We start from the raw sequence: 16,265 nt of genomic DNA, 5'->3' as shown, positions 1-16,265 counted from the left end.
CTCTCTCTCTCTCTCTCTCACACACACACACACACACACTTTCCATCTGGCCAGTCTCCGGAGACAAACAGTTAACTAAAAATGCTTTTCCCCCAGACAAAAAAAAGAGCAGTGTAATTCTAACTAATGTAGTATTTTTATTTCTCCCTCTCTCTTTAGAAAAGCACCCCACTGGCAACGGTTATGGAATAAGATCTTTTTAAAAAAAATGCCCTTTGTGTGTAGGTGCCTGTGGAGGGCATCCAGCGCCCTGGAATTGGAGTTACGAGGGGGCGCTGGGGACTGAACTCAGGACCTCTGTTAGAGCAACAAGCCTTGTAAGCCACTGAGTCATCTCCTCAGCCACAAACTCTGCTTTAGGTCAAAACTGATTACATCATCCCTTCTAGACTGAAGCCACCTCTGTCCCGAATCCTTAAAACGTACCTTATTAAAAGGCATTGGAAACAAATTTTGTAAAATATTCGAGAAAAACGGTTTCCTTTCTTCTTAAAACAGAGGCACCCATATAACCTGCAAACGATGGTATCATTGGTACCCATGTCAACAGCTTCCACCCTTCCTAACGAGAACTGCGCTTCAGCGACCCAGTTCATGTCCCCTAAAAGTTCATGATAACCAATACCAGAGAGCCCAGGGCTGCAGTACCAGGGTCAAGACTTGGCAGGCAGAGTGGCAGCGCCCCTTTCCCGTCCCCTCCACGCCCACCTACCTCCTCAGCAAGAGTCCCCTCCCCTCGCTGGAGCCCGGACTCTCACTGCCCTCATTGTTGGCCGCATCTATCACTTTGTGGGCAGGATGACATGAATGAATGGGCCGGACAACACCTTCCGTCGTGGTGTGAAATCCCTGTCCTGATCTGCAGTCTGCTCCCGGATTCTGCCAGAGGTGCCGCCGAGGGCCAGGGACGCACCCCGCCGCCCCGGTCCCGTGCCGGTCCCGTTCCCCCGCACTTGCTCGCGGCTTCCCGAGCAGCGGGCGCGCATCATGCTACCCAGCGCAGTGGCGGCCCAGGCTGGAGCCTATTGGGATGTGGTGGCGTCCTCAGCACTCCTCGGCCTCCCCGCGCCGGGCTTCGGCAGCCTGGGCAAGAGTTTCCTGATCGAGAACTTGCTGCGCGCAGGGGCCGGACCCACGCACGCACCCCCGCCCCCGCGTCCCTCGCCGGGTCCAGAGTGTCAGCAGCTGCGGTCGCTGCCTGCTAGCCCAGTGCCGCTCAAGCTGTGCCCGGCCGGGCCCTACGGTGCACGCTGGGCCTTTCAGATGCCCAGCCGTCCTCCAGCGGACCGAGACAGTGCCTTCCAGCCCTCAACCCCAGGTGAGCTTTGGTCAAGGGGAACCTCGACCCCGGGGAACCGCAGTTCTGGGAAACCTCAGTCCTGGGGAGCCTAAGGAGCCTCCACTCAGGGAAACTTCAGCCCCGGGGAGCCTCGATCCAGGGGAGTCTTAGCCCTGGGGAACCTCAGCCCTGGGGAGCCTCAGTCCAGAAGAGCCTTAGCTCTGGGGAGCCTCGACTCGGGGGGGAACCTCAGACCTGCGGAGTCTCGACCCAAGGAAGCCTTGGCTTCAGGGGAGCCTCAACTCTAAGGGTACTTTAGCTCCAGGTTAGCCCTGCCTCTAGCCGGTGCGCCAAAGTAGTCTCAGCCAGTGAGCCTCACACAGGCACAGCTCAGTGAGAGCTCAGCTCGCCCCGGTGGCGGTCCACTGCAGCTGGCTGAGCTGGGGTGCAGATGTCACTTGTGGAGTCAGGAAGGGACACCAGTTCTGGTATCTTTTCTCTCTACCCCATCCAACCCTGTCATTCCTAGCCTCCTTCTTCAACAGGTGGTTGGGCTACCTGGGCAGTTTGGTCCCAGCGGGGATACTCGCGGATTCCCGTATTTCTAGCAGGATGGCTCCGGTCCCCAAGGTCAGCACTGCATCTCTGGGCGGTCGTCCTGGGACTTAGCGCCAGGGACTTTGAGGCTGTCTTGATGGGGGTCTGAAGGTCTGACAAGAGTTTCGCGAACTTTGGACTTCCGGTAACATTCAGAGTTTGGATCTCTTGAGGTGTAAAGATGAAGGTGGGCTTGCATCTTTCTGAGCTAGCTGGTCAACTGCTGGATTGGAAACTAAAGTAGGAAGTTCACCTATAAACAGGAATTTACTGGAAAAAGACCAATTAATTGATTATTTTAAATATTTGAATATATTGTATTTTTACTAATTATATAAAATAAATATTTATATTAATATTTTTCCTGAATAAAACAAAACTAGTTGGATTGGGAGAAATACTGTGGGCAGCTGAGTTAAATACGCGGTAAAGCAGAAGCCTGCCATTAGCAAAATCTCATAGCGATTGGGAAACTGAGATCCAACTGGATTGTTATTATTTTTATTATTTACTGCGTCCTTAGACGATCTTAAGTCATTCTTTTAATCCCAGTGGGTTTGTCCGGGATGACTAACACGCCTTTCAGCAGTTTCTATTGTCCCAGCAAACTGCCAGATCAAATTTATTGCTAATGGCTTTATAGAATTGAACGTGTTTAGAACCTGTCGTGGTCTTACACTAGGAATGGCTACTAACAGAATGGAACAAATGAAATTATCAACACCGGCCTCATTCACGCGGTATAGAACGTAAATGCGGAGGAAGCCTTCTGCACCCTGGGAGAGGAGCAGGCTCAAGCTGAGGCAAGGTCTATGTGCCTTGGAAGTGTTTGTGTGCCTAGAAGGTGCTAATGAAGCTCTTTCTGAATATTATATATTAGAAATGTGTGAGGCTGCTTCACATGACCACAAATAAGTAAATAATGTCACACAAAGAGTATTTTTTTCAAGACAATTTTGTGATTTGTAGGTTTAGAATTGTGTTCATAGAAGTTAGTTTTAAAGAATTCTTAAGTTACTGGTGATTGACTTTTGGGCATGCAAAATTACTTGTATCATCTGTTGACTTTTCAGGTGTTAAACTAAGTGCAAACTGGCACGGATAGCTTAGTAACCCACAAAATCATTTTGTATACATATTCATTTCACTCCAAATATTGTAATTAATGAAGAAGGTCTTTCTAACATTATTTATTTTAAAAGAAACACATTAATTCTGGTATACTTATTCAAGTGTCCAAATGCAAAGTATGAGTTTTTAAAAAGTAATTAAGAGAGCATAATTTGAAATACTCTACTATAGTTTAGATGTATGATTTGCCAAATTCAATCCTCATTGAGGATTCCATTTTTTTCCTAGGTTAATTTTAATATGAACAAGTAACCCTTTATTTCAAAATGCATTTTTGTGAAGAAAGCATCCACTTTTTCAAGCTGGAAAAATATCTAAAGGTGGGTGGGGGGAAACTCTGTAGATCCGTGACCAAAAAATATACTGCTTAAAACTGGATCTACACTCAAAAGTATGCAGTTTTCTGAACACTGCCTCCATTTTAAAGGGTGCCACCCTGTCTCTGTGAACGCAGGAACTCCTTCATCTAGCAGTTGCAAAGCTGTAAGGTGACTGTAGCTTTAAGGGTCATCTGGAGATCAGGTGAGGGGGTGTGGCTGATGTCACTCCCACAACTGGGGGCTGACCTCACTGTCTAGCCAGTGCTGTGCAAGCAAATGCTATACCAAGGTGCATCCACACCCATGACAGACATTTTGGAGAGTTCTTAGAGGAATTATTTCCTCCTTCTCCAAAGATAACAATAGATCTCTTGGGAAAATAACCAGTGAAGTATCAGTTCATTTCGGTTTTGGTCAGCAGTGGAGATGGAACTGGGGCCATAAGCGTGATCGACAAGCGTCCTACCACATCTGAAACCCTTAAGCATATGTTCTGAGGCTTTCCTTTATGTATTGATTTGGGGGAAGAATCATAAAATGTGATTGAAATAGTTTGAACTAATTGACTGCACTTATTTTTGTCAACCTTAATTTGTGGTCTACTCTAGATGAAGCTGCAAGAAATCGCCACAGTTGCCTTGTATAGATCACGCTGTCTACCATCGATGATCTGTTCCGCTGTTTGTATTTTTCACTTCATTATTTTGGTTATGAACTATCGATTGCACCACATAGCACATTCATTCAGCAAAACTTGAGGTCCGTCATGTGTCGGGCTCTGTTCTAGGCATTGGCACAGACACTGAATAGGCAGTGCCTATTTCTGCCCTTGCGGAGTTACAGTTCTCGGGGTCCGGTCATTTTCACAGTGCTTAGCTGCTTTAATCCTCATACTGGGCCAGAAGGTTACAGTTGGCATGGCGATTGTTTTCTATAACAAAATTATTTCACTTGCTAATTTCGTCCTAAGTGCCACTTTAAATGTGTGTGAACTCCCAAAAAGAGAAAAATAAAGGTCCCCAATCTTCATTCTGCTACCTCTGGTTTGTCTTGTGTTGACTCTAAGGAGACCTTGTAGAGTCCAACCAGGGAAGTAAATCGGGAAAGAAATAGGAAAGAAATATGCACCTGAGAAAGGGCTCCAGTTCCTCAGGCCAGGGTGAGAGGAGAGCTTCATTGCCTTGGCCCCCCAAATCAGCAAGTTTGAACATTTTGGGGAGAGGTTCCATGCAATAAGCTGTCAGTGCCAAAAAAGGATCTCTGAAGGCTTGAGGGAGACATGCTTATTGATAACAGGTAATAAAGAGTCACCTCTACTTTTTATCTGAAAGAAAGATGTCTCTGACTCATTATTAGTGGGAATCAGGAGGCTTTGGAAGTGATATTCTAAATATTAAAGGTGATATCCTCAAAGTCAGCTATCCTCAGCATTTAGAAAATACTGTGCCGATTAGAATATTCATGTCTTTTTATATTTAAAATGGGATCTTGTAAGTTACAGAAGAAAAAATACAAATTTCTCTTAGTTATGAGAGTGCCCTGTGAAATTTCAGGTTGATGGGTGGGCCATCAATTTTCTTCAAATTAAGTGTAACAAGTAACTTCACATCTTAATGATACTTGTTTAAAAATATTTAGAAAGCATTTACTTTCTAAAAAGTAGCTTGCTGTTTATTAAATACATTTGTGTGCATTTAAAAGGATCAGAAAGCAAATGCTTATTCTGGGTATGGGAGTTAAGCATCTCTAAGTTGTCTTAACATACATGCTGCTTTGTGTTGCCCAAAAAAGCAAAACTGGTGCTGATGTTTTTCTGTCACTCATCCAGGGCCACCTCTTACTGTCCGCATTTAAGATGCTTTCTGACTGTTTCATCCGTCATCCAGAGAATTGTTGATCTCTCAGTTCTTAACTCGGTCTGCCTTCCTTGCACTTGGGTCGTGCATTCGGAATGGTATTTTATTCTCCCTTCCTTGAGACACGCCAGCACCATGACTCTGTAGAATTGTTTCAGGCGTTCAGCAAAGGATGGGTCAGATTTTATTGCTAAATTGTACTCTAGCTTTGTAAATTGTAAATTGAAACCTTGGACCGCGGATTGTTAGTGATGCTGACCACAACCAGGGCCACAAGAGCATGAGATGCAGAATGAGCCTGACGGCCCCACTGAAGAAGTTTCTTGCTCTGGCCATTGCCTCTGCTATTTTCTATCAGGAATAACAGAACCATATTCTTAGTATGTCTACAGATTTTTGTGACCTGATTAACATGTCTTTGTAGTTAACATAAACATGACTTACACAACCCATAAAAAATTCTGAGCAATTTTTTTGGTATAGTCTCCAAGTTAATCAACACTTTTAGGTTGAAGGAGCAGTCTTTATCATGAGTAGCCCCAACAGGTCATTTACTGTAGTGTTATGGAGAAAGCCACACTCTTTACAAAATAACATCTGACTTGGGAACGGTCCATGTGCATTTGAGTTGCCTCCAACCTCAGAACCTATGCACCTCCCATCAGTGAACATATGTGACTTTATTCCTACAAGTGAATCTTTGTGTGTGTGTGTGTTGAGACTGAACATGCGTGATGCATGACTTCACTCTTACAGTGAATTCTTCTCTCTCTCTCTCTCTCTCTCTCTCTCTCTCTCTCTCTCTCTCTCTCTTTCTTTCTTTCTTTCTTGTAGCTTTGGAGTCTGTCCTGGAACTAGCTCTTGTAGACCAGGCTGGTCTTGAACTCACAGAGATCTACCTGCCTTTGCCTCCCGAGTCCTGGGAATAAAAGCATGCACCACCACTCTGCCCCACTCCAATAAGTGAGTCTTAATGGGCACTTGTATGGATAGCCATTGCTATTTCCTAACACAGTAGGGATAAATGCAGCAGACAAGTATTAGTTCTGCTTTCCATATCGTTCCTACTTCAGGGACTTCAGGGGTTAAGAGGTCCAATGACTTGAATGCCCAGAACTTTTTGACTATTACATAGATTTTAAAACAGTATTCAGAAGGGTCATGACTGCCCCAGATAAGGATGGCACATTTTCCCCAGGGCTGGGCAGATGCTGTAGCTCCCTCTTCTGTATCCATTTGTGTCGGATTCCATTGTCTTCCTCCTCCTGTGCTCCCTCCTTTCTCTCTGTTTACTACAAGATGTTTGTGCTTAGCCAAGTAGAAAGGATGGAGGCTTGACAGGAAAGGACTACTGTCTGTGCATAATTTCTGTTTAATAATTGTATTCTAAATTTTTTTCTGATTCTTTGGATGCAAAAGTTTGTACATGAGGGAAATTTTTCTTAAAATGTTTAAACCAATGTGCCCCTCTTTTCAAGAGAGTATTCTTTATTCTGCCGTCTGCCTCTTAAGTTATTGTATTTATTCTATTGCTGTGAAGAGACACTATGGCCACGACACATTATAAAGAAAAACATGGCAGGGAGCATGGTAGTGTGCAGGCAGACGTGGTGCTGGAGCAATAGTTGAGAGTCCTCCATCTTGCAGGCAATGGGAAGTTAACTGAGACACTGGGAGGTATCCTGAGCCTAGGAAATCTCAAAGCCCTCCCCCAGAGTGACGAACTTCCTCCAACAAGGCCACACCTCCTAATAGTGTCACTCCCTATGAGAGAATGAGGGCCAATTACATCCAGACTACCACAGCTATCGAATTTGTGTTGTTGACATTATCTATAACTTTAAAATTCATCTTATCTTGATTTTTGAAACTGGATCTCACAGCATAGCCCATTCTGGCTTGGCAGTTTTTTTTCTATTTTAGCTTGAAACTTTTCTATTTTGCACAAATTTATATCTTTGACCTCTTGCTCCTCAGGCCTTAGCCTCTTGAGTGCTGAAATTAGTCATGTGCCTCCATGTCTGGGATAGGCAACTCTTCTTCATCTCCTCCTCCCTCCTCGTAAATTTGATTGACCACCTTTAAAGGTTTCTCTGACTCACACTTCCCCACACCTCTGTAGACACACACTGTACACAACTCTCAAGTCAGTATGAACCCGTTTTCATTCAATTGCACCTGGCATTTGCCGAGAGTAGAAAGGGAAATGGCAAAATGAAACAATATGATTTTTATCTCAGGACGCTTGTTAGGGCTTTCATTTCAGACTTCATTAGATCATTCTTTTGTTTTATACACTCTGAGTAAGAAATTGGATTTTTGCCTTCACATATAACATAGCTGCTGGACCCTTGTATGTTTTATTCCGATGTACTTTATTTTACTTTCAGTAATGTTTCCACTTTTAATGAAATCTCCACCTTTCATTCCTTTTAGCCTCCAGTCAGAACTTAACTTGGCAATGCTGAGCGATTCATCACTTTATATAAGGCTGCCGCAACTCATTTCCTTTTTAATAGCATTATTCATTTTGTCAACCAGCTATTAGTTGTGAGTAGATCAGGGGCATATTTCTGTGGGTTATGTGAACAGTAAACTTTAGGCACTAAAATTCTCTCTGAAGTTAAAGATCAAAAAGCGGCTATAAGATTTTAGACCTTGGCTTCAGAACTATAGTATCTAGGGAAAGGAAAGGAAGAAAGAAAAGAAGCCACGAATGTTGAACCTTTTGTGTATAATCTTAAATACTTGATAACTTTCTTTTTTGTAAGTATTCCTGAGAAGGCAGTGTTTTTGGCTTTCTGTTTTGTGTGCAGCTACCTTGGCATCCTTAATTTTGTTAATTCTAAGCGGCCATTGTTATATAGAATGTGTGATATATTTCTATAAATCCTATAAAAGTCTCCAGATTTCTTGTTTTTTAAAACTTTAAACCTCGAATACTTCCTAAATTAAATATGCACTGGAGTGAGTTCTTTTCGGACAAAGCCATGTACCTTGGTGAGAGAAGAAAGCAGATTTCTAATGGATGACCCAAAACTGGATCTAGGTGCGTCCAACAACGCTGAAGCTACACTGAGTCTGAAGTCCAGAAAGTCCTGCATGTCTTGAAAGGATGGACAGTGTTGCCCTGTGAGTTTATGACTCTTTTTTAGGTGCTTTGCATTACAGATAGAAACCCAATGGTTGTTGTAGATGCCATGTGACTCATAAAGTCCAGAATATTTATTTTCAGGTCTACGAACGTTTGCCAGTCCTTCATCCAAGGCATAAATGGCAAGTTGGGGGATATTTTAATGTGTCATCTCATTATCTGAGCCCTAAGCAACCACCCATGATTTTAAGGTCTAGATTCAAGTGCTTCGTGTTACTGATTGTGTACTCCAGAATGGTTCAAAGTGAGAGCAGAGGCTAACATCAGCATTTAGCTTTTAGGCACATGCTTCAAAAGCCATTTGGTAAGAGACAGAAAAAGAGGTGAAAGATGTTTCCTCTAGTTTATCATAGGTAAAATACTATAAGAGCCCATGTCAGCATTTCATAGATTAGAAACAAGCAAGCAAGCAAGCAAGCAAACAAACAAACAAATGCCAGTTACTCATTTTCCTTCTTTCTGTGGGCTGAGCTCAGCTTAGGGTTTCTCCCAAGGTTGTGCTGGATGTCCACACTCCATGGGAATGTCCCGAGGTTGTCGCCGAATGTCCATGTTCCATGAGTGGCATGTCCGAGGTGCCATCCACTTGACTGGCAGTTGATATTGACTGGTGACTGGGTGCTCAGTTGGAGCTTTTCATCAAGATTTGGATTCTTTAATACCTTGACCTTTTAATGGCATGGTTTCTGGGCTCTACATGCGTGGGAGACTTCTGAAAACAAGCCCACTTGGTTTGGGAGCTCTGGACATTCTGTAGCCTCTCACTAAACTCGACAGGAAAGTTCTAAAACACTGCCCTGCTGGCAGCATGATTGAGAAAGTCACCAAGACCATCTGACATTCCAGAGACGAATGAACAAAGCCTCCACTTCTCAGTAGTGGGGAGCCTATAAGACCATTGTAGCCATTAAAAACCTGCCAAGAGGGGTCGTGTGATTCCTGTTGGGCCCAGCTTCTGAATCAGACCTGTGTAAGGATCGATCACAGAGTGATAAATAGCTGGAGTTCAGGATGACTGCACAGAGGTGACCTTCTGGGAGCTCTGGATGTCATTGTTTAGTAGTATTCTCCTGTGCGACACTACTTTGTACTACAAAGGACAAGATGCTCCCTCAAATTCAGCTCATTTTCTTGGATCTGGGTAATTGACCACGGCAAGACAGCAGAGACTTGATAGAATCCAGGTCATAGCTGGCATGGACTTAAAAGGCCGAATCAAGCAGGTATCATTTCACTGACTTCTCACGGGCCATCCTCACACATGAAGGCCTGCTGTCCTCTCCCTGTAAAATACTTGAGGCAAACCCCAAAATGTTCGCTTCTGTTGTTTCCTGACGACCAGAAAGGTAAGGGATGGACTTGCTGATTTCCCTGCTGAGTGAAGGCTATGCTTGCAACCGGATCACACGGATGGATTGGTGCACATGGACTGGGTGACAACACCCACGTCACCTCATTATAGGATGGGTAGTTCTTAGGTCCGACTGCTCCTGGCAGAGGTTTGCCATCCTCTACTTCTTTGACTTTGGTTCCGCCTTCGTCTAGACAGTCTCTTCAACTGGGTGCTTTTTTCAAGTTGCAGTGCAAGTTTCTTTTTATTCCAAGTGCCTGAGAACCTGGCACTTGAAAGATGTCATAAAAACGTTGGAAATTTAATTCTCCATTACACTTTCTCTACAAGTTTTTGTTTGGTTGATTTTACATTTTGGCTTAGTAAGTGATTTTTCCCCCCTCTTCTTCTCAAGTGCACACTCAGTCCACACAGATTGTGATGGGCTCCCCACGTTTGTCTGAACTTTTGTACTCATTCTATGAGGCAGCATCTTAACTCAGTCGATTCCTCATCTTGCAAGGAATGCTTTTTTGCGCTATTTTAGATGGACGTTGTTATTCTCTATCTGTAACAAAGAATGAAAATAGCCAAAAAAAAAAAAAAACCCAATGAAAATGGAATGCTCTCGACAATAAAAGTTTGAAAGTTGTTTTTCTGTGGTGGGGCTTCTAGTTGTCTTAGACTGTGGGATGCTTAATGCCAAGTCTGTGTATGTATAGCGTTTTCTCTTAAAGGGATGCTTCATCATTAAACCAGTTGTAAGCGCTTAACTAAACACTGAAAGTAGTTGGTCTTTGTGGTAAGCTTGTTTCTTCAAATGAGCAGAGTAAAAGAGTGTGCAGGAGACGGTGGAGGGGAAACTGTGGTCGTGATGTAAATGAAATGAGAAAATTTAATTAATAAAAAAGAGTGTGTAAAGAAGACTCAAGAGTTTTGTGTGTGAATGGGTAGCTCTGGCTTTTTGGATGTAGGTAGATGCCAGTTTAGTTCCATAAAGGTTATTTTATTTTGTTTATCACGTAAGTCCCCTATAGAAGCAGGAAGTTAGGTGTGTCAGTGTGCTATGGAATCAGAACATCCCACTGAGGCACAGTCCAACTGCTGTCCTGCCGGACCCCAGGCCATTTGCTTTTTCTCATGGGAATCCTGGCAATAATCCCATTTTCCAGACTCCAGCTTTTCGCTAGTAGCTGCTCACATCCCTACCCTCCTAACTAATAAGTGGTTCTTATGTGAAGATCAAGAAGATTTATCTTGCTCATTTTTAGCAGTTTTGGAAGAATTTAATCACATTCCAGACGCCTGTCCCTTTGAAGTCCGGTGTCAATGAGTGGAGGGAGAATGTGCTACATTCATGACCAGTCCAGCCCACACAGGACAAGTACTCTGCAAACACCATCACTGCGGTGACCAGCCAGGGAGCCTGCTGTGATAAATGGTGAACTAACGGCATCCAGCCTTCGGCGGCCGAATCGGAAATGTTTATCGAGGACTAAACTGCCCTTTTCTTGCCTTTTTCAACTTCCAAGCAGTTGCTGAGGGCTTAAAGCCCTCACACATCTGCCGGCCTAACACTGGCTCTCATCAGCCTCAGTTTGCTCTTTATTCACGACCTCAAAATAAAAAGCACGCTGCTTACAAATATGAAAGGCATAACGTCTATTTTCACCTCCGAGTGTTCTTTTCAATGCTGCCCATGGCCGTTCGGCTCTCCCACCATCGCACACGCAGATGGATTGGCACTTGACTTCTGTCAGAGGTGGAAAAAGAGCACTTAATTGGAATTTCACAGCAATTTCCACATAAACCAGCTTAAATAAGGTGTGTTTATGTATAGCAATCAAGAGCTGACTAATCTCCGGCTAAGGCAGTGTGTCCGAGAGGTGATCGAAATGGCGAGAACACTCTGCACAATAGACCTGCCAGCCGAGTCATGTCGCAGCATAAAAGCCAGTTTCTATTGCCCCAGTTAGAATTACTACTGTGGATTTTGATTATATTTCTGTAATTACACATTCTGGTGTCATTTTGCTTACAAGTTTCAAATGGAGCGATGCATGGCTGTGTAGCGGACTGTTCAATTAGACCGTTTCTGGTCTAACATTAGATCAAGTGCTTTCAACTCACTTCTGTGTAAACTATTGTACTTTAATCCATTGTTTCTCCATTGTTAGGGCTATATCTTAAGACCACGAGACTTTTTTCTGTTTTTTAGAATAGAAAAGTGTACACTTTTATTTACGCCTTGCAGTGCTTTGTTGTATGGTCTGTACTTAAGCAGAACCCAAATAGTCATACAAAGTTTTGATGCTTCCAGATCACATAGTAAATGTTGCACTTTATACATGTAATTGCAACGTTGTTGAATCTTTCTTTCTTGCTTTCTTTCTTTCATTTTTTCTTTTTTGACCTTGTAAAAACAAAGAAGAGCCTAAAGGCACAATAGCCATGATTAATTATGTAAAGTATGCTCATTTTGGAGAGGTAGTAAGTTGAAAGAAATGTTTGAGAATAAACTCAAAGATGCACATTTTCTACCTAGAAGTACATTGCCATTTTCAAAGTACTTCCTATATGCATAGTGGTGGTGGTGATGCTGTCTATTTACAAAACTGTTTTTTGAAAATTTCATACACGGCTACTATATTTACATCATTACATCATTTCCAGCCCATACTCTCTGCCTTCAACTGCTCCCACTCCTCCTCCTACCTCTCAGTCTCATGACTGCTTTTTTAACTACTGTGATATATGCACACACATACGCCGAGTCCGTTCAGAGCCGCTCATGTGTGTGTGTCTATACGAATGGGCACGGGATTGGACAGCATGTCTGTCCGCTTGTCCCTAGAGAAGCCCGATTCTCTCTCTCTCTCTCTCTCTCTCTCTCTCTCTCTCTCTCTCTCTCTCTCTCTCTCTCTCTCTCTCTCTCTCGGCTGCTGCCAGTCACCTGTAGCTCTTTATTTAGGGATGGGGCCTTGTGAGATTTATCTCATCTGTGTTGGAATGGCAGCTGGTATCACTATGCAGGTCTTGTGTATGTGACCACATGAAGATTTCATGTAATACAAAATGTAGAAGTCATATAAAATTATTTATCAATTCTGTGATGCTTTATTCTGTGACGCTTTATAGTCAACGCTGAAACAGTTCGTGATAGTAATGAAACTATTTTTTATGATGTTGAAAAATCAAAGTAACTTGTCATTTCATGTCTTTGTTTAGTTACAAATTTGTAAAACACTTTATTTTCTTTAGACATTTGTTTAAAAAGTAGAGACATTAATATTGAGATCTCAACATTGTATGATAGGAGGGATAGGTACTGATTTCTAACTAGTTTACAATTTTACTGCCCTCGGGATTCTACAAATACCATAAGTATGTTTTCTTGGGTAATCTTTTTGTTTTATCATACCTTTGAAAGAAATTGGTTCAAATAAACACACGCTGTTCTGGCTGGCAAGAGTGCAAGCCTGAAAAGACTGTGGTTTTTAAAAGGGTGTATAGACATCAACTCCCTGGTGTGATCCAGAAAGGGAAGATATTGCCACATGATGACAAGAGAAAATAATAAAAAAATCTTTATTTTCATGTTGAGATTTAGATCTCAAGGTCATCAATCTTAAAAGATTTGAGTGTGTATTTGAGTGTGTTCTGGTGAGCAGAATAAAGTTATTGTTTTGTCCCCATTTTCGTAGAATACCAGGAAGAGCTCCTATTCTTTGTTTTAAAGACCATTTATTCAATCCTTAAACATTTGACTCTTTATGTCAGGTAATGCTGCTGTGTACGTCAGGGTAAAAGCAGGTGCCTACCTTCAGAAGATGGTGAACCCCATATTTATACTGCACTAAATGCACTTTGTTAAAGGACGTGGTATGTAGATGTCATTTAACCAGACTTGGCACTTAGTTCCCAATAACAATAGCTATGAGAGTCTACAATAGCCTCCGTAGCTCTTTTTCTGTGGAGTTAGGAATGGAGTTCAAATTTTTCTTAAATATTATATTCACATAAGGTGATTATGATGTCTGGGATAGTGTAGTCAAAATGTCAGAACACGTATAAAATAATAAAATAATAATAATAATAAATAATAATAATAAATAATAATAATAAATAATAATAATAAATAATAATCATCCCTCAAGACTGTTTAGCACCCAATTCAGCCTCCTCCCCAAATGTGCAGGATCCCACGACCACGTCTTAGCAGCTTATGAAGCATGTGCTTGTGTAAACTGAGCAGAAAAGAGTTAAGGATGACTCACTATGGTCTGAACATGCTTCCAGGCAACTAGATTTACCTTGAGAGGCAATGGGATTGTTTTTACATGCTTTCAAACAAGTGACTGAGATCAAAACCAGTCCTTCTACTGAGGAGCTGTTCAGTAATTAGCTCTTGCCATCTTGGGAATCCAGTTAACTTCACCTTTCATATCGCATAAAAATGAACACGAATGTGATATAATCTCTTAAAAAAACAGGTGCTTAAGTTGTTTCTTGGTAAGTAGAATGTTTAGAACCATGCCATTTAATGTTGTAATCCTTAGCCACAAGAGCCTCTTTAAATTCAAATTAATTTGATCTGAAGATTTAGTACCTACTCATGCTAGCCATATTTGAGCTTGGTGATTACATTTGGCCAGAAGCTGCCACACTGGCCGGGTCAGATGCCGATGTGTCCATCATTGCAGATGTTCCTTGCACATCGCTCTAGTGTGCCTTGTATAAAAGAACAGCCACTATTCATTATTTGTAATTACAACCACACTGCCTTGAGTCTTTCCACTGCATCCTCCAAATCCCGAGGAAAGTACTTGGCAAGAACTTTGACACTTCAAAATGACTTTAACTTCAGGTTAGACCTGAGGTAAGGTTCGGCAATGGAGTGCGTTTACTCGGGGCCTTGGGGAAAGCTGGAGGTTTGGAGATTGTGTAAATGGAACGGTTAATCAATGAGATCAATGCTTTCTCCGCAGTGCCTTCCAAACCCTTCCTTCTGAGTGCCCCGCCATTCTACTCCGCCTGCTGCGGTGGGTCCTGCAGGCGCCCTGCCTCCCCCACAGCTTTTTCAAGTAAGTTTTAATGCTTCATCAGCAATGCCTCAGTTATTCTGTAAACCAAAGCAGCAGGATTTAATGTGCTCAGGGAAGCTAATTGGCAGTGCAGTGGCAGGGAGCTAATGCCTCACTAAAAATCACAGCGACCCTATTCAGGAGGTTTCCAGAGATTATCAAACCTCAGCACAGTGAGTGATTGTGAGAGGGTTTTCAGCGACACTAAGCCCGGAGCTGACACGCCAAGGCAAGGGCTTGTTTTCCATTTGGTATAAAAGATCTTAGAGGGACCAGTTTGGCTCTTTCTGAAACCTGTACCGCACTCGGTTAAAGAAGTGGGCAAGGGCAAGTGGGTAAAGAATGCGCTGTGTGCTGCTTCCATTCAGCTTCAAATGACTCCGTCAGTCACAGGTCTAGAAAAGAATTAGAAACTGGAAATCATAAAGACGGGGTAAAATATTGTCTATCTTCCTGAAGAAAGCCAGCCGGGCTTGTAGGGAATGTTTTCAGGGAACTGGTCTCTCTAAACGTTCTGAAAGAAAAATACGTTTTTGTCTGGGAAAGAAGAGGAGAAACCAGAGCTGCGTGGTGCCCGCACTCTCTTGTGCATGCAGGTGTCTTGGGGTGTCAGCAAAATCTACAGCCAGAGGGTGAGCTGTAGAGTGAGCCAGGTAAGAATGGAGTGAGGGCGAGCCCCAAGCCACAGCCCCGTGACTGTTTCCAGCCCCCCCGGCCCCGTATGTGTTCTTGTATTTTATGGATATTTCAGGAGAGCAGTTGCCCCACAAAATGACTCCCGGCAAGCGAGGCAGCAAATGCTGCGGTTTAATGAGCTGCAGGCTTCTGAGCGTCTCTTTAGGGGGCCGGTACTTTCCCACAGAGCCCTTTACAGGGCTGGGATGTGGCTACAATGGGCGACAGACCCGTGACCAATCCTCACTTTTGCTGGACTCATCCACACGCGACCTCACCACGATTTTTCACTCTGCAGATGAACTTTAGGGACCATTTCACAGTGAGAGGGCTTGAGCAAGGGTCATTTGTCCTTTTGTGTGGTCATAAAGCCAGGCTCTGTGTGTCAGCCTTTCTCTCCTGCTTCGCATTCCAAGTGAATTTCTGGACACCATTTAAAGCCCTTCACTGAAAACTAAAGCGGTGAATGGAACTGACTTTTATAGACTCATTCCAGCTCATCTTCCCATATAGCCCTGTCCACCTGAAAGGGGATTTAGTGCCTGAGCTGACTGTATATGGGGACTCGCTGAATACACAGGGCCCATTATCAACTGTGGGGATTGTTTATTAACCAGGACTGATACACTGCTATTTTGGCAGTGACCTATTAATTGTAGATTTAACTAGAATGCATTGAATTTGAATAGTGAGAGAGAAACCGTGACGAAACCTTTTACTCTCCCTTCAAGGTGGTCCTTTATGAGGGCGATTGAGCACTTGTGCAAATTAAGGAACCATTTATCACCAGATATTAGAGTGGCAGGCAAAGATGTCTGGAGGAGACACAAACACAGATG

The 16,265-nt window shown here is 43.1% G+C and overlaps 1 protein-coding gene across 1 annotated transcript in view; it reads left to right on the top strand.

The window, feature by feature from the left end:
- Nucleotides 1-846: 846 nt before the first annotated feature.
- Nucleotides 847-16,265, top strand: part of Dbx2 (developing brain homeobox 2) — a 28,079-nt gene continuing 12,660 nt past the window's right edge. Inside the window, exons 1-2 of the mRNA XM_038341249.1 lie at nucleotides 847-1,318; nucleotides 14,656-14,751. Of these exons, the coding sequence (XP_038197177.1) occupies nucleotides 988-1,318; nucleotides 14,656-14,751 (427 nt within the window). The 5' untranslated portion in view covers nucleotides 847-987. The remainder of the gene's footprint in view (nucleotides 1,319-14,655; nucleotides 14,752-16,265) is intronic.

The sequence above is a fragment of the Arvicola amphibius genome, chromosome 9 (assembly GCF_903992535.2).
Source record: "Arvicola amphibius chromosome 9, mArvAmp1.2, whole genome shotgun sequence".
NCBI lineage: Eukaryota > Metazoa > Chordata > Mammalia > Rodentia > Cricetidae > Arvicola > Arvicola amphibius.
This window is presented reverse-complemented; position numbering and strand designations above follow the sequence as displayed.